Source organism: Stegastes partitus, unplaced genomic scaffold (genome assembly GCF_000690725.1).
Source record: "Stegastes partitus isolate 25-593 unplaced genomic scaffold, Stegastes_partitus-1.0.2 Scaffold13, whole genome shotgun sequence".
In the NCBI taxonomy this organism is placed as follows: Eukaryota; Metazoa; Chordata; class Actinopteri; family Pomacentridae; genus Stegastes; species Stegastes partitus.
Genome location: NW_007577744.1, coordinates 973,155 through 989,733, shown reverse-complemented (window position 1 = coordinate 989,733; position 16,579 = coordinate 973,155). Strand labels below are relative to the sequence as shown.

Sequence of the window (16,579 nt, the reverse complement as noted above, 5' to 3'; positions counted from 1 at the left end):
TGGTGTGAAGGACAGAGAAGTGGGGTCAGTCTCAAGTGAAGGATCGCAATTGTTGGCAGAGAATGCAGCAACAACTTCGATGTGAAGTTGAGGTTAAGAGAGGGAAGGGAAGAGAAAGTGACTGAATCAGAAGCAAAGGGGAAGAGCAAAGAGTAGGCGAAAGACCATATATTCCAGGGCACGAGACAAAAAAGAAGAAAACGAGAAGAGGTAAATTTACAGATAAGTGGTACGAGAGAGTAGAAGGTCTACCAAAGAAGCTCAGAGGAGTGTGAGAGTCATAAAAAAAAAAAAAAAAAGAACAGCGACGGGGAGTGGTTTGAAAACAGGAGCAAGGGGCAAAGCAAGAAGGAGTAGGTGAAGGCGAGTTTGGTTGCGAATTAAGAGGGATGGTAAAAGGCAACAAATGACAGAGAGGAGCGAAAAAGTGGACAGCAGTGGCCAACGAGTATTAAAGAGTGAGTGAAAGAACGAGAGAGGTCTGAAGTAGAAGAGGGAGAAGGGAGCGAGACCTTGCCGCTTAGGCAACGAGCCGAGAGGAACGAGAAAGGCAGACAAAGCCGCACACTGCTTTCACAAAGCAGAACAAAGAGAAGAGGTGCATCATGGGAGTCTGAGCCTTGCGCCGCCACTGACGCCATGCTGGATAAACACACAATGGCACATATGCACAAATCAAAACGCAAACACATAAGCCTCCATGTCATACGGAAAGACGGTTAGATGATGAGACTCCTGTTTTGAGCTATTTTAAATAAAAATCTACTGCCGTTCTTTAAGAAAAACAACTGTACCTCCACCACCTCCGTACAAGTGGAGAATACGCAAAACTGCTAGGATTTGCATAAACGAATCCAAACACAATTACGATCATTACCATATTATAAGCATACGATACCGGACACATAGTGTATAATTAGGGTCTGTCAGTCATAAACATGATTGAAAAACCCAAAAGCAAACTGCGACTAAAACTGATTTTAAAAATTAAAAAAACAGCCTAAAACATGGTGGACACCAGGGAAAGCCTGAGCAAAGCAAGACAGCAACCTCTCTGACCAGGTGCATAGGTGAAGAGAAGGAAGACTGTCCAAGCATCTAGAAGGCAGACAGTGTTGGTCAGGGAGCGGAAACAAGAAAGAAAAGAAAAAAATAAAGCAGAAGACAGCACAGAGGAGAGCTTTCTCTGCAGCACACTGATACAAGCAGACCAGAGTTGAAGCAGAGGGTGAAGATGAACAAGATGGGAGGAGGGCTACTCAGCTTTAGCAGTAATTCAGGTTTGAGTGGAAATGGTAACATCTGTCAATGTTTGCTGAGTTTTCTATGTTTTATTGTTAACTTGATTATTTGCATGAATGGATGTATGAATGGGTTAATTCCTGTAAAAGCGGTGCACATCATTTTATTGCATTTACTTACTCAAAGAGTTTAATCAAGCAGGCGGCGGCAGAGGGAAACTGGTCTTTACATTCTTGTATCAAAATTCAAAGTATGCAAAATGATTAAGAAATTGGCTCTAAAGTTTTCCATCTATCCACTATGACTCCTACTTGCCCCTCTCTTTCTTTTTCCTATCCTTTCTCTCTCTATGTCAGTCTCTCTCCCTTCCTCCGGCAGGTCTGATATGCCAGAGCTGCAGCTGAACTCTGAGTAGCACTGTCTCCGGGAAAAAACAAAGTGATCAATGTGAGAAGGCACGGGGCGCTCATGGACAGGCCAATCAATGGTGGAAAGAACCTTGCCCAGGGCCTTATGCAAATGGAAGCACGTCCTGTAACCTCGGGAGTGAACATGCGCACTAGATCAATGGGACAAGGGTAGAACCTTACAGCAAGATCAGCCTCAGCCAGTAAATATGTAATGATGAATCCCTTAAGATTTAACTGAACTCAAATGAACTTCAACTAGCTCTGCGTCTTATATCATAAAGTGGTGAATAAGACCCTGTGTTGAAGAGGTGGGGTGTGGGATGGGTGGGGCAGGACAGGAGACATTAAAAAGAGCTGTTGCACAATGATGCACTGACGACAGATGGATTCTGCACTTCCTTTTCACCAGGGAGAAAAAAAAAAAAAACCCAGGAAGACAAAAAGGTGAGAGGAGACTTATGAATAGTCACCTCAACAATACTTGTTTGAGATGTAATGATTTTCAATTACATCACCATGGCAACATCTTTGTGTTTTGAAAAACGAAGGAGAGGAGTGGGTAACCGTGACGACCTGGTGAAAGCTTGCTCGGCCATTTAGAACCATGGATGGTCAGACCAAGGACTAAATAAGACAAACTATTCAAAATGAATAGCTGACATTTAGTAATGCCTTCATATGCTGGGGCCTGAAATTGGTATCAATCAAAGGTTATCACAGACCAATTAGAAGCAGCTTCTTCATTATACACAAGGTAACTGTGGTGGGAAGGTTGACAACTTTTCTGTCTGTATGCAGAATGTGTGTAAGGAAATCACACACAGCAACTTAGTAAATTGTTAACAAAAAAAGGCAGAACCATTTAATCAAAGTGAAATAAGATGGAAAAGAAGAAAAATAGATACTTTAAAGGACATAAAAGACATAAAAAGAGGGGTTCTTGAACTGACGATGGAAACTGCAATGTATGTAGGAAGTGAAGTCCTGAAGTGTATCGACTGTTCCTGCATCTTAGCTTGAGGTGAGAGCAACAGCTCCCTGTCTGCCTCTGGGCTGCTGAATGCACTGTAGGAGAATTTGATCAAAACAAGACACATATATCCCCAAGATTTTAAAAAGTTTGAAAATAACAGTGATGCCTTGAAATTGCCCTTGGTTGTTGGCTGTGTCTCAGACAACTTTTATACTGTAACCATGGACCAGAAGTTAGGGAAACAAGAAAAAAAAAACTGTACTGAGGCATACTGGTGTCTACCTATCTATACCTGCAGTACTCCTGAAGCAAAGTTCAGGGAAACAGCTGTTAAAACGCTGAACACATCACTTTCCTCAGAGCCTCTCTTGACAGTCTACCTCTTCTGCGTTGTAACAGTCCTCCAAGAGAGTCTGTGCTAATCCACTAACTATACAGAAAATTCCCAACAAAAGAGCGAAAATTACAACTGATCAAAATAACTTCTATGTCAACAGTGGAAGTGGCATGAATGCTTGCAAAACAGGAAGCTATAAAGACTTAAATGTGCACTTAGATAACAAAAAGTTATTATAGTAAGAGACAAAATGTGCCTAATGTATCATATAAAAACACTCCTGAAATCTATTTCTTTCAATGATAAGATAACAACTCCTGATTAGTCAGCTAGCTAGCTGACTACCAAGTTGTTGCTACTTAGCGACACATGAGAAACTGTGTGACAAGAAAATAAAATCAGAGGACTAGCAGATGCTAGCAGCAAAGAGGACACATGATAAAGGAGGATACCTCAATGGACAAATGGGATTCACTCTGTATTTTGGCAGAGCAAAGTGGATTCTTGCCAGTTCTAGCAACTGTAATGCCTTTTCCCTTCAGTTTACCAAGACCACATAAAATAATCTTACTAAAACGAGGAAAGCAGTATATGTAAGACATAGAGGCAGATGCAAAAAAACACAAATAAACCAAAAACATCAACAGATGGTGCTTATGTTCAGAGAGCTTGATTGTTTTGCAAATGTATAAAAATAAAATAAGACAGAATTAATAATGAAGGCAACTGAAAAATTGAGCAAACAACAAAAAAACACAATCTTACACAGAATCCATTTCCCTAAATTCAGAAGGAATAGCAGAAGAGAAACAAGAGGTGAGTAAAGTATTTTCAACCCCTCAGTCCTCTCTGACACCACAAATGCAATCTAGAAACCAAAGATGCTCCTGAAACATAGAGAGAAACACCAACAAAGGTGAGAATAATGGCGAAGTATTGAAGGGAATACTTCACAAAGCCTATTGTGCGAGTATCCTTTTCAGGCAGCAAACCCGCTGTAATTTGGTCTGCGTCATCTGCCTCTAGTCACAATGCAGCACTACAGCTTTGAAATGGATGGCAAATGAAGGCCATTTGTACATAATCACAGCAGATAGAAGAATTCAGGAGCCCTACAATGTGTTGTTGAGGTGGAAAGAAAGACCTTGGTCTATCTGTGGCAGCCAGCGCAGCTAAGGTTTGGCAAGGGAGGTCTTTTTTCCAGAAACAAGCAAATCAATTCAAATCAAATCAGCTTGCTAGCCGTGACATTTAAACAGTTCAATTTACATCCTTATGTTAAGAGGAGAGCCGCTCTCTAAGATCCTATTCATTCACAAAGAAATTAGACGGCTATATTTCAGCCGCTTAATAGAGCAAATATGCTGTAGCTGTACAGAGGAAGAAACCATGTCTTTTCATGGTGTACAAAGGGCCAGGCATTGTCTGTCATTACGAGCGGAGCACAAAAACACAGACAGAGATAATATACATAATATAGACAGGACTAGAAAACAGCACCATGCATGATATGCATGCATTACTACGTACATGCACACGCAAGTGCGTACCAAAACGCGTGCACACATGAAAATCCACATACACACTTTGTCAGTGGTGATGGTGTATGTCCTGAGGGCTGCTGCCCTGCTGTGCAGGCTGGCAGGCACTTTTGTCATGGTGGTCCTTTTGTTTCACATCAAACAAAACGCCACAGCTTTGCATACGGCTCCACTAATTTCTGCTAGTGTGCCCCAGCCATTTATCATCGCCTCTCACCCTCTCCTCCTCTCCTCCCCTAACGTGGCTCAGATAGCTGCTCTCCACACCAAGCTGTTCTGCTCAGGACGATACAGGCTTCTCCAGGCTAGGGCTGACACACACAAATGCGCGCGTATACATACATGCAAGCACACAAACACTGCACACACCCGTACAATATGCGTGCACCCATTTGCAGACATAGACAGACATACACGCGCACATAAGCACACGCAGACAGACATACACGAAGGAAACTGCACTACAACTGCACCGCTTGCAAGCCCGCCAGCTATGGAGAACCTTGAGATAAAAACAAACCTTCTCTTCATCCCCTCCAGAAGCAATAGACAGGCTAGCACTCTGAGTTTCGAAGGCGGGCGAGACATGCATACAACATTAGATCAGGGGATTTTCAGAGCATTCGTATGGACGACTTCATTTGTCAACAAATTTAAGTGATTTTTGAGCGTGTGATGATGAACTCAGGTGAAGGCTGCACTGGTCCTTAAAGAATATTTCAGATAAATATAAACGTGGAACTTGGTTTGACACAGTTTAAAGGAATACTCTAGCACTTTGGAAAAATAAGCTTATTTGCTGTCTGACTGGGATTTAGATGCTGTACGAGGATCAATATCAATTTTGAATCAGTGCTGAGTGGAACACACCAGCACTGGAAGGAGGGTGAAAATGGCTGACTTCTGACTACAAAAAAAAATTATATTTGTGTCCTTTGTGTTTTGCCAACAAGGTGATCACCAATCCATCCAAGAATCATTTGAACTTTGGTATGAGCTATAAAGTGCGGAAAGCCAGAACATTTACTATGAGGGGAAAGAGGCTACACGCAGACGCTTTACACTCGGTACTGAACAGCAACAATGCATAAGTTAACATCAACCAACTAAAGCACTTTAAATCGAAGTGTCTTTTTTTTTTTTTTTTACCAAATTCTATTTTCTATATGCCGATCAAGAAAAATAAAGGACAGCAAGAAGGCATAAACATATATCCCAATGTATAAGATTATTGCTGAAATCACTGAAGTTGAAAATAAACACTAAAATAAGTACCTCAAGTGGCAAAAGTAAGAATGAGGATCAGACACATAAAAAACAAATCACTAAACATAATGCCTTCTAATATTCATGTACAGGGGGATTCAAACATCTGAGACCACATTGATAATCTGTCATATTTTCATGTAAATCTGGAAATAATCAGAAGTTTGAGGATTTAGAGACATTTCAAAAACACAACAATTTCTGCTCTGCACTATTTCTAAGTCATCAATTACATTTAGGCAAGTTTGTGGCATTAACCATGTTAACTCCTTCAGCATTCCTTCAGTTGTGTATCTTTTACTGAAGCACACATTCAGATAACACCGGGTTGGATTTGATCTACTCATCAGAGGCTTGTTTAAGTAAATCTACTTGGAGTGATTTTTCACTCCAAATCAATATGACTGCGCCTCAATGTTCTAGCTGAACATTGCAGACACAGTAGCATGGTAAAAATGGGAAACATGACAGTAGAACTAACTTAATGTGGCAGAGGCCAAACTGTCATCATCAAATCATGGCTAGAGTGACGGTTGCTCAGTGGGCAGAGCATTGCACTCAAACACCAGGCTCAAACTCCTTAAGTTTTAAGATCCTAACAGATTTTGAAATCGGGTTGCATCACACATATGAAGGAAAACTTCACAGATATCCATTCTGATCTCACACATGCACACACTATTAGACTGGAAAATAGTTTTGCATCACACACTACAGGACATTATTGAGATTATCACAGCAGGGAGAGCAATCAGGGAGCAGTGCACCACCTTACGTAATGTCATGGTGAAACAGATGTAAACAAAATGGAGACTGTGGTGCACAGCTTGCTGTTATGCTAATGTCACAAAAACAAAAAACAAAATCAGAAAGCTGAACAAATCTAAATGGGAAAATGGTTGGGATAATACAGTCAATACAGGTTACCTTTTCTTCAGCAAGAACTGTAGGTGAGGTTTAACTATCAGTTTTAATATCTACAGCTAACTTTAGCCTCAAGGGCTGGAATATTCAGTGGGATCTTGCAACAGTGTGCGCTGCTGAGGGTGCTAATAATAATAATCATAACCATTCCAAATTTAACTCCTAAATATCAAATATGTTTAATATTATTGATGAAGTCCCAAAAAGTCTGCAAGCAGTGTGAGAGGTTTAAGACCCCTCACATACCCAATTAATCTGGATTAAACAACAGTTCAGACCAAGTTCCCTGACCATATCAGGATGGATGAAATAGGGGTAAAATGGCCTGAAAGTTCTGCAGTCTGAGTCCAGCATAAAATAATTTGCATAAACTGCATCAGCTGTATTCAAGGAAAACCAAAAATGACCACACCATAAAAAATATCAAGATGTCAAGTTTTGTTTACTGACAGATGGAAAAGCAGCTTCATCACAGACACACAATTTGCTAAATAAAGAACACAGGACTGCAATCAGCAAAAGTACTTTCAAAAGAAGGCTGTCTAGTAGTGCTCTCAGAGGACAAGTCGCATTGAAGCAATCGAAGCCACTTCTTAGGAGGGGAAACAAGGCCAAAGGCATGGGGTGAGCCAAGACATACCAATGTATATAAGGAGATGGCCAGGAGAGAGAATGACACATGGTGGACTCGTGGTGTTTGGCCTTGTTGGCTACCTGGGCCCAAACAGCTCCAGACTGAACAAGGAAAACTAGCACTCCATTCTACAGAAACATTAATGGGGCACAAGACCGAGAAAGTCAAACAATCTGACATTGCAGAAAGGTCTCCTGAATATTGTCATATCAAGCTGAAACAACATTGAAATAGGTTTTTACAAAAAAGTCCACAAACTCCAGTGCATGCTGTCATCAAAACATATCTGATATTGTCATCGATTACTTAAACTAAATTACAAAGCAAATGTAAAATAGAAGTATCTTTATAAGTGGTTTTAGAAAATTTGGATCCCATTGTATGTACATCTCTGTGATTTTACAGAGACATGCTGTAAAATGAGTGACAATTGGAAACAGGAGTGTTTGCCCAGCACCATGTGTTCACTGGGCTGTTACCATGCCAGTCATGGAGCTATACAGACCACTGCCAGACCCAGAGTCCTGCACAGGGGGCATAGTTGGCACCAACCCTGCCCTGAGGGTCACCACAAGTGGGAGAGAGGAAATTAGGAGGACGGAGGAAATGAGGACAGGAAACAGGACATAATGCAGAGCGGATTTTGGGATGCCACATATTGTGCTGAAAGGGCTCAGTACATATAGCAATAAAGATACCAGAAAAGAAGTGAGAACCCTGAGGACTGACTATGCAAACAAAGCAAAAATGAAACAGCTGCACTGCACAGGGAAATCACAATGAGCTTGTTTGGAAAACTCTCTGTGGTTAATGAATAGGAAATCTTAACGAGACACAGAAAATATAAGTACGACTACTTTTCTTACTTGTACTTCAACTTGTAAATGTGATTAAGCGCACACAGTGCACACAATGGCACGGAAATGGAGTCCACAAGGAACGAAGTCAATCTTCAAATCTATCTGTCTCACCAGCATCTCTTCCCACATCTGACACCTTGCCACATCACACATACACTAAACACACACATGAAACCAAAGATGGTAGAGAGAAGATGAGTTATATTCATTATAGATTGAAGCAGATGGCAGTATACAGAAAGTGTACAGAAAGATATTCTGCAAGCATGTACTGTATGTATGTGGTGTGTTCACAGAGGGCACTTAAAATCTGCAACCATGTTTTTTGAGGGGCTGTTGTGGCGGCTGGCTGGTTGTCTGGTTGGCACCCACACATTTGTGTACTGGGAGACAGATGCATTCTTACATAAGACCTTATATAATGCTGCCCTGTCCTATCCAATAAGAGTGCTCCTTTTTCACTCTGTGAGCGGGGAGGTTAGTGCGGGTTAGACAACCCTTCCTCAACACAACCACCACTGCTTACACTTACATGTCCACCCCCCTAACTCCTGGCAATGAAGAAAGATGAAAAGACAAGCTGAGCAGAGGGAGAGATGGATTCGGCCCCCCGTTCTGTATGGTTCTATCCCCTCGGTCCCCTCCTCTCTCTCTGGTTTGTTGGGAGGTTTTGTCCTTAGGTGAAGAAAGGATAATGCGAACCTGGAACCTAAACAAGCACCGCCATTAAATGTATGTGTGTTTTGTGTATGTGATGGAGAAACAGTGAGTGAAAGCAAGTCCACAGATGGGTGAAAACTCCTTATACTTTGAAGGCACTGTTGGAATATTAGGTTAAAAACAAAGTAGGACGTTTGAGGGAACATGATCCATGTTCCTTTAAAACTATACAGCTGAGAGAGACCAGAGGAAGGAGCAAGGAGGAACAGGCTGGCCAAGCATGAAAGCAGATGTCAGAGGAGACTAGAGACTCTAGGAGAGAGATAGAGGGAAGAAGAACATGGAACAGAGATGGATGGATGGATTCTGTGATCGCTTAAAAATAATAAAGAGTGGAAAAGGGCGAAAAAAGGTGGGGGTGAAGTGGTGAAAGAGCGAGCAGCCTCCCCCTGCAGCGCAAGCCTCTCTTTCTCTCTTGCGCTCTCATTCAAAGGCAGTTAGTTACTCTTTGATGTATCTATAATTAGTCAGTACACACTGTGAAGTGTTTTAAAAGAATCAAATTGCATTGAAACACTTGAGCGCTCTAAACAGGGGCTAACATGCTCCGCAGCAAGGCGAGTGAGCAGGAAAAATTAATGGCGGGCCTTTTTGATGTGCTTGATCAGAAATGTATTTATTAACTGCAAAGGGGAGTAGTAATTAACCCACAGACAGCTTGTTTTCTCTGGGTCTTCTCATGTGTCAAATGGTTCATCCCGCAAGGCTCCACTCTCCACTCGCCAGCTCATGCACACACACCTCCCATCCCATCCCGCTGGACCACTTTCTCCTCAATTAAGTAGACTGTGTGCAAGTGTATGAATGTGTGTGTGGTTTTATGTGCCTCAGTGTGTGTATGCTTATGGTTAAGGATTGCATAAATACAGCAATAACAAGAAAGAAATGCATAGTGGCTGCTTTAAATCCCACGCGTAAGTTTATGTTATTCCTGTAACGTGCATGTCTGTAAGGTTGTGTGCATTTGCAAAAAAAAAAAAGTCCATACGTAGATTATAATATTGTGTATATACAATGTTCCTAACAAAATGGTGCAAAAACCATTTTGCTATGGTGCAAAAAAAGCACAAAAAACTGGAGATTTTCTTCAGAATTGGCATAACTGACTTGGACACATCTACAGACTTCTCTCTTTACACAAAGTTGTGATAGACACAGGTGGACAATTGAGGGAAGTCAATAAAACCCATAAATGTGTAAATGTGTTTGTATTAGTGTCAGGTTGGAAGAGGTGAAGGAGTTTTGACACTGATAGTCAACAGAAGCTGGGATGGCCTCAAGGGAAACCTGACAAGGACGCATTTGAACACCCTGTCACCAAAAGCGAACACAAGGATCTTTCAAGTCTCTGTTTTGATTTTATTTTTCCCATACTGCATCTGGTAGAAGCTATGCGTTTATATATGCACATACTGTATGCGTGTCTGTAAGAGGGTTTTCACATGACGAGGACATCACATAAAAGAAAGAAGTAAGAACCTCACTGAGGCCTGTACAAACAGAAAGAGAGAGAGAGAGAGAGAGAGAGAGAGAGAGAGAGAGAGAGTCTGACTGAAGGAAACACAGAGAGACAGAAAGATACAAATAGAGAGAATAGCTAGTCTTCGTCACACAGTGAGAAAGCCCAGGAGATTGTGAAGCTGTCACGGACAAAACACTGCATGAATATTTAGCAGCCAAATTAAAATTACAAAATACAAAACAAAAAAGAGTAGGTGAAAGAAAAAGAAGGAAAATAAAATATCCCTGAAAACACCAGTGGGACAAGTGCCCACCTTTAATCCCTCACTAGCTGTATCCTCATTGTGCCACCTCCATCCTTTTTCCTTGCCTAAGAAAAGAGGCGAGATGTGTCCTAAATAATATGGAATGTAGCGAGTCTAGCTATAGACCCTGCAGATCAAGAAACTAGCAGACTAGTAATGTAACCAAGCTCTCAGATCATAGAGGGGCTTGCAAGCACAACTAATGCAATGTGTTGGGTAGCAGAGCTTAATGCAGTGCAGTCCTTTGCAGTATTTAAAATGCTATTACAACTAACAGTACACTAACAGTAAGTCTGGCACTGACCCAAGCAAGCTGTATACTGACATGCTGGGATTTCAGAAAACAAAAATTGATTTATTTTTTATTTATTTTCTTTTTTTTAAGCATCATATCATGTGTAAACATCACATCATCATAACTTTAATCAAGTTCCTTGTGTGCTCAACAAACATTATAGTTATGGTATTGTGATCTTTGAAATAAAACATTCTATTAAATTCAATGATACAAACAAAAACACATTGCCAGAGTGAGATTTTAACACTCCTGAAGTATTACCAACACAGTACATGAGTTTCCACTGCTTTGTATATAACTAGTACATTCAATTGGATGATGAATCAAGCAGCAAGTAGTAAGGTAGCAGGGTACAAACATAAACATGTCCACTACCTACTATATCTCCTAAATACTACACTGTCCACATAAGGAAAGGACACCACAATGTAATGGTGATCTGCACGCACAAGCTCTATTATTACAGAAGGTAACTCTTATTAAAACACTAGGAGAAGAGCTGGTGATGATCAATATGTGATGCAGACTCCCACTAGACATCACAGTAAACCAAAGACTAGAAAATAAAACATTAACCTCAGAGGCCTTCATATAACCCACAAAAGACACACTGTAGGCCCATTTAGCTGAAGGGTAGGGTTATAAAGCCAACAAGCTGGCCAAACTTTTATTTTCACCCTCCCCAGTGCACCATTAATTCTGTCAAGTCCACTTCCCTCCCACCATCTTTCGACCTATCCACTGTCTCTCTTAAGGCGGAGAGATCTGCATGCTCTGCAGCAAATCTGGTTCAACAGCAACACTGTTGTTGCACTGCCATTCCTTCATTTTTCATCCAATCCTCTTCTTTCCCCTCTTTTCCTCTCGTTCTTGATGTGCAGAGGAGGCAGATAGTGCCCAAGGACAAGGATGAACCAGATTGTTTACAGAGGCAGTACTTTCTCAAAGAAAGTAAATGCATTTTATTTTTAATCGTTCCACGATGTTTCACACACTATCTCTCTGTTGTCTGTATTCCTGAGGTGGCCCGTAAAAGTACTGCTCTGCATGTTTGTATTTATGTGTGTTTAAGAATGTCATTTTCCTGCATCCTAATATGTCTGTGTGCATATATAGGGGTTAGTATACGTTGAAGTGTTGCCAGTTTGAATTATTGTTTGTATACGTGTTGGACAATGCACATTTTTCAACATGTAGGTATATGTGTGAGAGTGACCGCGCCGACAGGAATGTATTGTGTGTGTCAAAGCGTCTTTATGTTGGTGGGAGGTAGGAAAGACTAGCGGAAAACTAAAACACTCACCAGCTCAACGAAAGACAGCCCTCCATAGCTGTGGGCCACGATGAAGACATTTTTGGCTGCGGCTTTGGACACAAAGTGGTCCCACACGTACAGCACGTGTTCCTCGGAGGAGCCGTTTTCCTGCCACACAAAAAAAATAAACTGTAATGTCATATCCATAACAAAGAAGACTCAAAGAAATCTTATATGCTTGAAGGTTGCCGACATACTCAGTTGTGCAACTACAAAACATTTAAGATGTGTCCAGCCAATGAGTGTGAAGCATCAATAGAGTTTAATAACTCTATTGATGCTTTAATGCTGCAGCATCAAAACCTGCACCCTAGGGCCAGCCAAAAAGAGAGAAATACAAAAAAGTGGTGGTAGCCTGAGGTGATTTCTACAAAGAGCCACACTTCAGCAGATCAATAAGTCTTGCATATTGCAAATGCCCTAAATGTAAAACTCAATAGGCAGGATGACGTAACATTTAAATCTTAATTTGTACCCCGTTGCTGAATCGATGGGCCATCTAAACACCAGTAGAGGCATAATGGGAAGACACTAGGGGAAGGTCAAAGGAAAAAACAACAGAAAGGAGACATACACATCCATATACAAAACACACACACTCTTGCACAGCATTGCAATCACAAATGACTACACCTATGTTCTCCTCATCTGCATGTATACAGTTATACACACATGTGCAGGAACACGTAACAAGAAGACATGTTTAATTAACCTGAGATGTAAGTGCTTATCCAAGGCTGGAAAGAACAATAGTAAAAGTACAGGCGAGAAAAGGGCAACCGTTAATGAACTTGTGACATTGATTCTAGACTTTGATTTCCCATCAAACTGTCTGGTTCACAATAGAAATCAACAATACATTCCCAGAGGAGGTTACATTACACGCGGTGCCTTGCTGACTAGAAACACCTGTATCCTGCACCGCAACACCACACCATACTGTTACCATACTGGATGCAAACATGCTATTTACACACACACACACAAGCATTTCTCTTAATTAGCATACATACGCATATAAAAATAATATCTCAAAATAAACAAACACATGGCCTACAGAGAATGGAACCTCATCTGTTAATTGAGTGTCAAACTGCTCAATGCGACTCAAAACAAATAATTAGCGATATAAGGTAAAGGACAGCGAAGGTGTCTTAAGAGACGATCCTGTTGGTTTCAATAAATGCGCCTGAATTCTACAAACGCAGCATACTATCAGAGAAGGATAATTACTTTAACATTCGCTCTCTTGAAGGCGGTAATTGAGAAGAAGCGCAAAATGCACACACAGACACATGAGAGAAAATATGGTTTAAACTTTAGTTTTAAAAGAAAGCGAGCCAGCTTGTGATGTGCTGTTTTCGCTTGCATGCGTCTGTGTGTACAAGTCTGTGTGCGCTTGTACTATTTGATGATGTGCTGATGTGTGTTTTTGTTGCTGTGTTTGTCTTGAGGTAAATTAACCTGTCAGAGTGTTTGTGTTTGCGCTAGATTAGCATGAGGGGGTTGTAGTGTCAGCACCAACCTCCATTCACAGAGTGTGATGCAAGAGCAGGCAACTTCGCTCTGCCCTGCCCTTCTGCCATCAGTGCAGCGCGTTTGCCCGTGTGTGTGTGTGTGTGTGTGTGGTATCCGGCATGCGCGGAGTGGCTGGCTGAAGCAGAGTTGTCTGTCTGAAAGGCTGTGACATCAAAGTCCTTTGAAGTCTCCCTCCTCTCTCCACCGCCATGCCACCCTTCATCTGCGAAGCCCATTTCATTAGCCGGCCTCACTTCCTCACTCTTTCTCTCTCTTCTACCTTCTTTTCTCCTCCACTGATGCCACCTGTTCTTCTTCTTCACACTCCTTCCTGCCTCTTGTTTCGTCCACCTCTCCACCCCTCCTTTAATGACGACACCTGATATGGAGACATCAGGCGAGGTTTGATATTGAACGTAGCGCTTCTATGTGTTGCTTCATGAGTAAGTCCAAAATAGCTGGTAACAGCATGCAGCAAGGAGTGACAACTGACAAAATAGTACCCTTTAGTCCATGTGAACATGAGATGCATGTTTTATTTGTTTCCATACTAGTAAAAATAACAATACTTTAGAAAAAAAAAGCGATGCAAAGTTGATGTCTTCATGGAAGGTGTGGTGGTATGCTCCCGACTCCATCGCCCAAACTTGCACACGAACACACACACACTAGCACACATTCTTTGCCAATACCCTCAGCAGCAGGCAACAGCGTGACTGACTACCTGGCATGGCAGTGTAGTGAATTATCTAAACAGCATTTGCATATTGTTGCAATTATTTCCTGGGGTTAATTCGCTGCAGTGGAGCACACCGCCCTGCGAGACTGGCTTCCTGTCACAAGCTCTCACACAGTGTCTTAGTTTATTTATTTATTTTCCAGAGTTTCCCCAACACTATCTTTGGTATTTGTTTATGTGTTTATGTGTGTGTGTGTGTGTGTGTGTGTGTATTGTGTGCGTGCACCTGCCAGCACCGTCAGAATGGCATCCCAACTGCACACCTGTTGCCAGCATCCTTCAGCCATGACTGTCAAGGGACATTCGAGGGTGTGTAGTGTTTGTCTACGTGTTTACGGAATATACAGGGATCCATACTGTCCCCTCAGAGAATATAAAAATACAAATATGCACCCGAAGACAGTCCCAGGACCAAACACTCTCCAGATGCTGACAGCTAACTATTATCAAAAAGAAATGAAAATGGCAGGAAGAAAGTGAGAGATAGAAAGAGAAAGAGAGAGAACAGAAAGTCATGTATATCATAGATACAGTAAGTCTTTATGAACCTAGCACAAAGTGACAGCAGTCTATAGGAAGAGCATGACAGCTTCTTTCAGCTATGAACTTCTCGAACATGCTGCAGCACAAAGAAACAGACACAGGCACAGGAAACTCCATGTATATCAACAAAACTAATGTGCAATATAGTTTTCTGAAAGTACTTTAATCACACAGCTTTTGATTAAAGGGACATACTCAGCGGACTCACTGTGCAGTTTAGTCTGTACAGTCAGGGATGATGCAAACCAAGGCTTTGATATATATATATTTGTAAAATAAGTGACAACCTAAGTATACCTACCACCCCACCCTTTAAAGCAACTCACCTAATACAACACAGATGCAGTCAACTGGTGCTCACACAGTTAGTGAAATGGAGCTTATCTGAGTGTAGTGAATGCGTCTCAAGTGATTGTGGTATAACGACACCAGAATGGTGAATCAGTACTCCTGGCTGCAATTACATCATAAAGGCACAATGGAAACTCTAAGCGACTCGGTGAAAAGGTTACTGAAACGCGTAAGTCAGGGGATGAATACAAGAATACTTTCAAGTCACTAAATGTTCTTTGGAGTACAGTTACAGTTAAATCTATCATTTAGAAATTTAAGGAATGTGGCAAATGCTTATATCTGTCTAGAACAGGCTGTCCTCAAAAACTGAGTGACCATGCAAGCAAGAGTCTAGTGAGGGAGGCCACCAAGACAGCTATGACTCCTCTAAAGATGTGTCAAGCTTCAGTGGCTGAGATGGGAAAGACTGTGAACACAACACCTGTTGCCTGTTTTTCACCAGTCAAAGTTTCATGGGAGAATGGCAAAGACAAAGGCACTTCTGAAAAAAAAAAACTCATATTAAATCTCAACTAGAGTACACCAGAAGGCATGTGGGAGACTCTTAAGTCAACTGGAAGAGACTTCTTTGGTCTGATGAGATCGATACTAAGCTTTTAGACTATCAGAGTAGACACTATGTTTGGTGGAAACTAAGCACTGCACATCACTGCAAACACAACAACCACTCCATGAAGCATGGTGGTGGCAGCATCATGATGTAGAGATGCTCTTTGGCAACAGGCTCTGGAAGGCTTGTAAAGGTACAGGGTAAAATGAGACTCTTGTCAAAAAAGCCAGAAATTATTAGCCAATATGAAATGGTAAAAAACAATGAAAGAGGAACATTTCTCAGGGGGGTGAATACTTTATACGAGTACTGTGCGTGTATAATGTATGATTGATATATATATCATACACTTTGTATTTATATGCCACTAACAGTTGCAATAACAATTGTAGTTTTGGCCAAGTTCCTGCCACCCAACCTACAAAACGCTGATTTGTGTTATAAATTATGTCAGCATCATGACTGCCGCACAACATGCTACACAACATTGTGTGTGAATATCTACTCCACTTTCAGTCCGTAAGTGGTTCCAACTGTTAGTCCTTTGTTGAATGTGTGCCTTCCAATTGTCTACTTTCAAGAATTTGTT

General features: G+C 41.4%; 1 protein-coding gene across 1 annotated transcript in view; it reads right to left on the bottom strand.

Moving 5' to 3' along the window:
* Window positions 1-16,579, bottom strand: part of arb2a (ARB2 cotranscriptional regulator A) — a 172,625-nt gene that overhangs the window by 77,132 nt on the left and 78,914 nt on the right. The window contains exon 8 of the mRNA XM_008288648.1: window positions 12,275-12,394. Within this exon, the coding sequence (XP_008286870.1) occupies window positions 12,275-12,394 (120 nt within the window). The remainder of the gene's footprint in view (window positions 1-12,274; window positions 12,395-16,579) is intronic.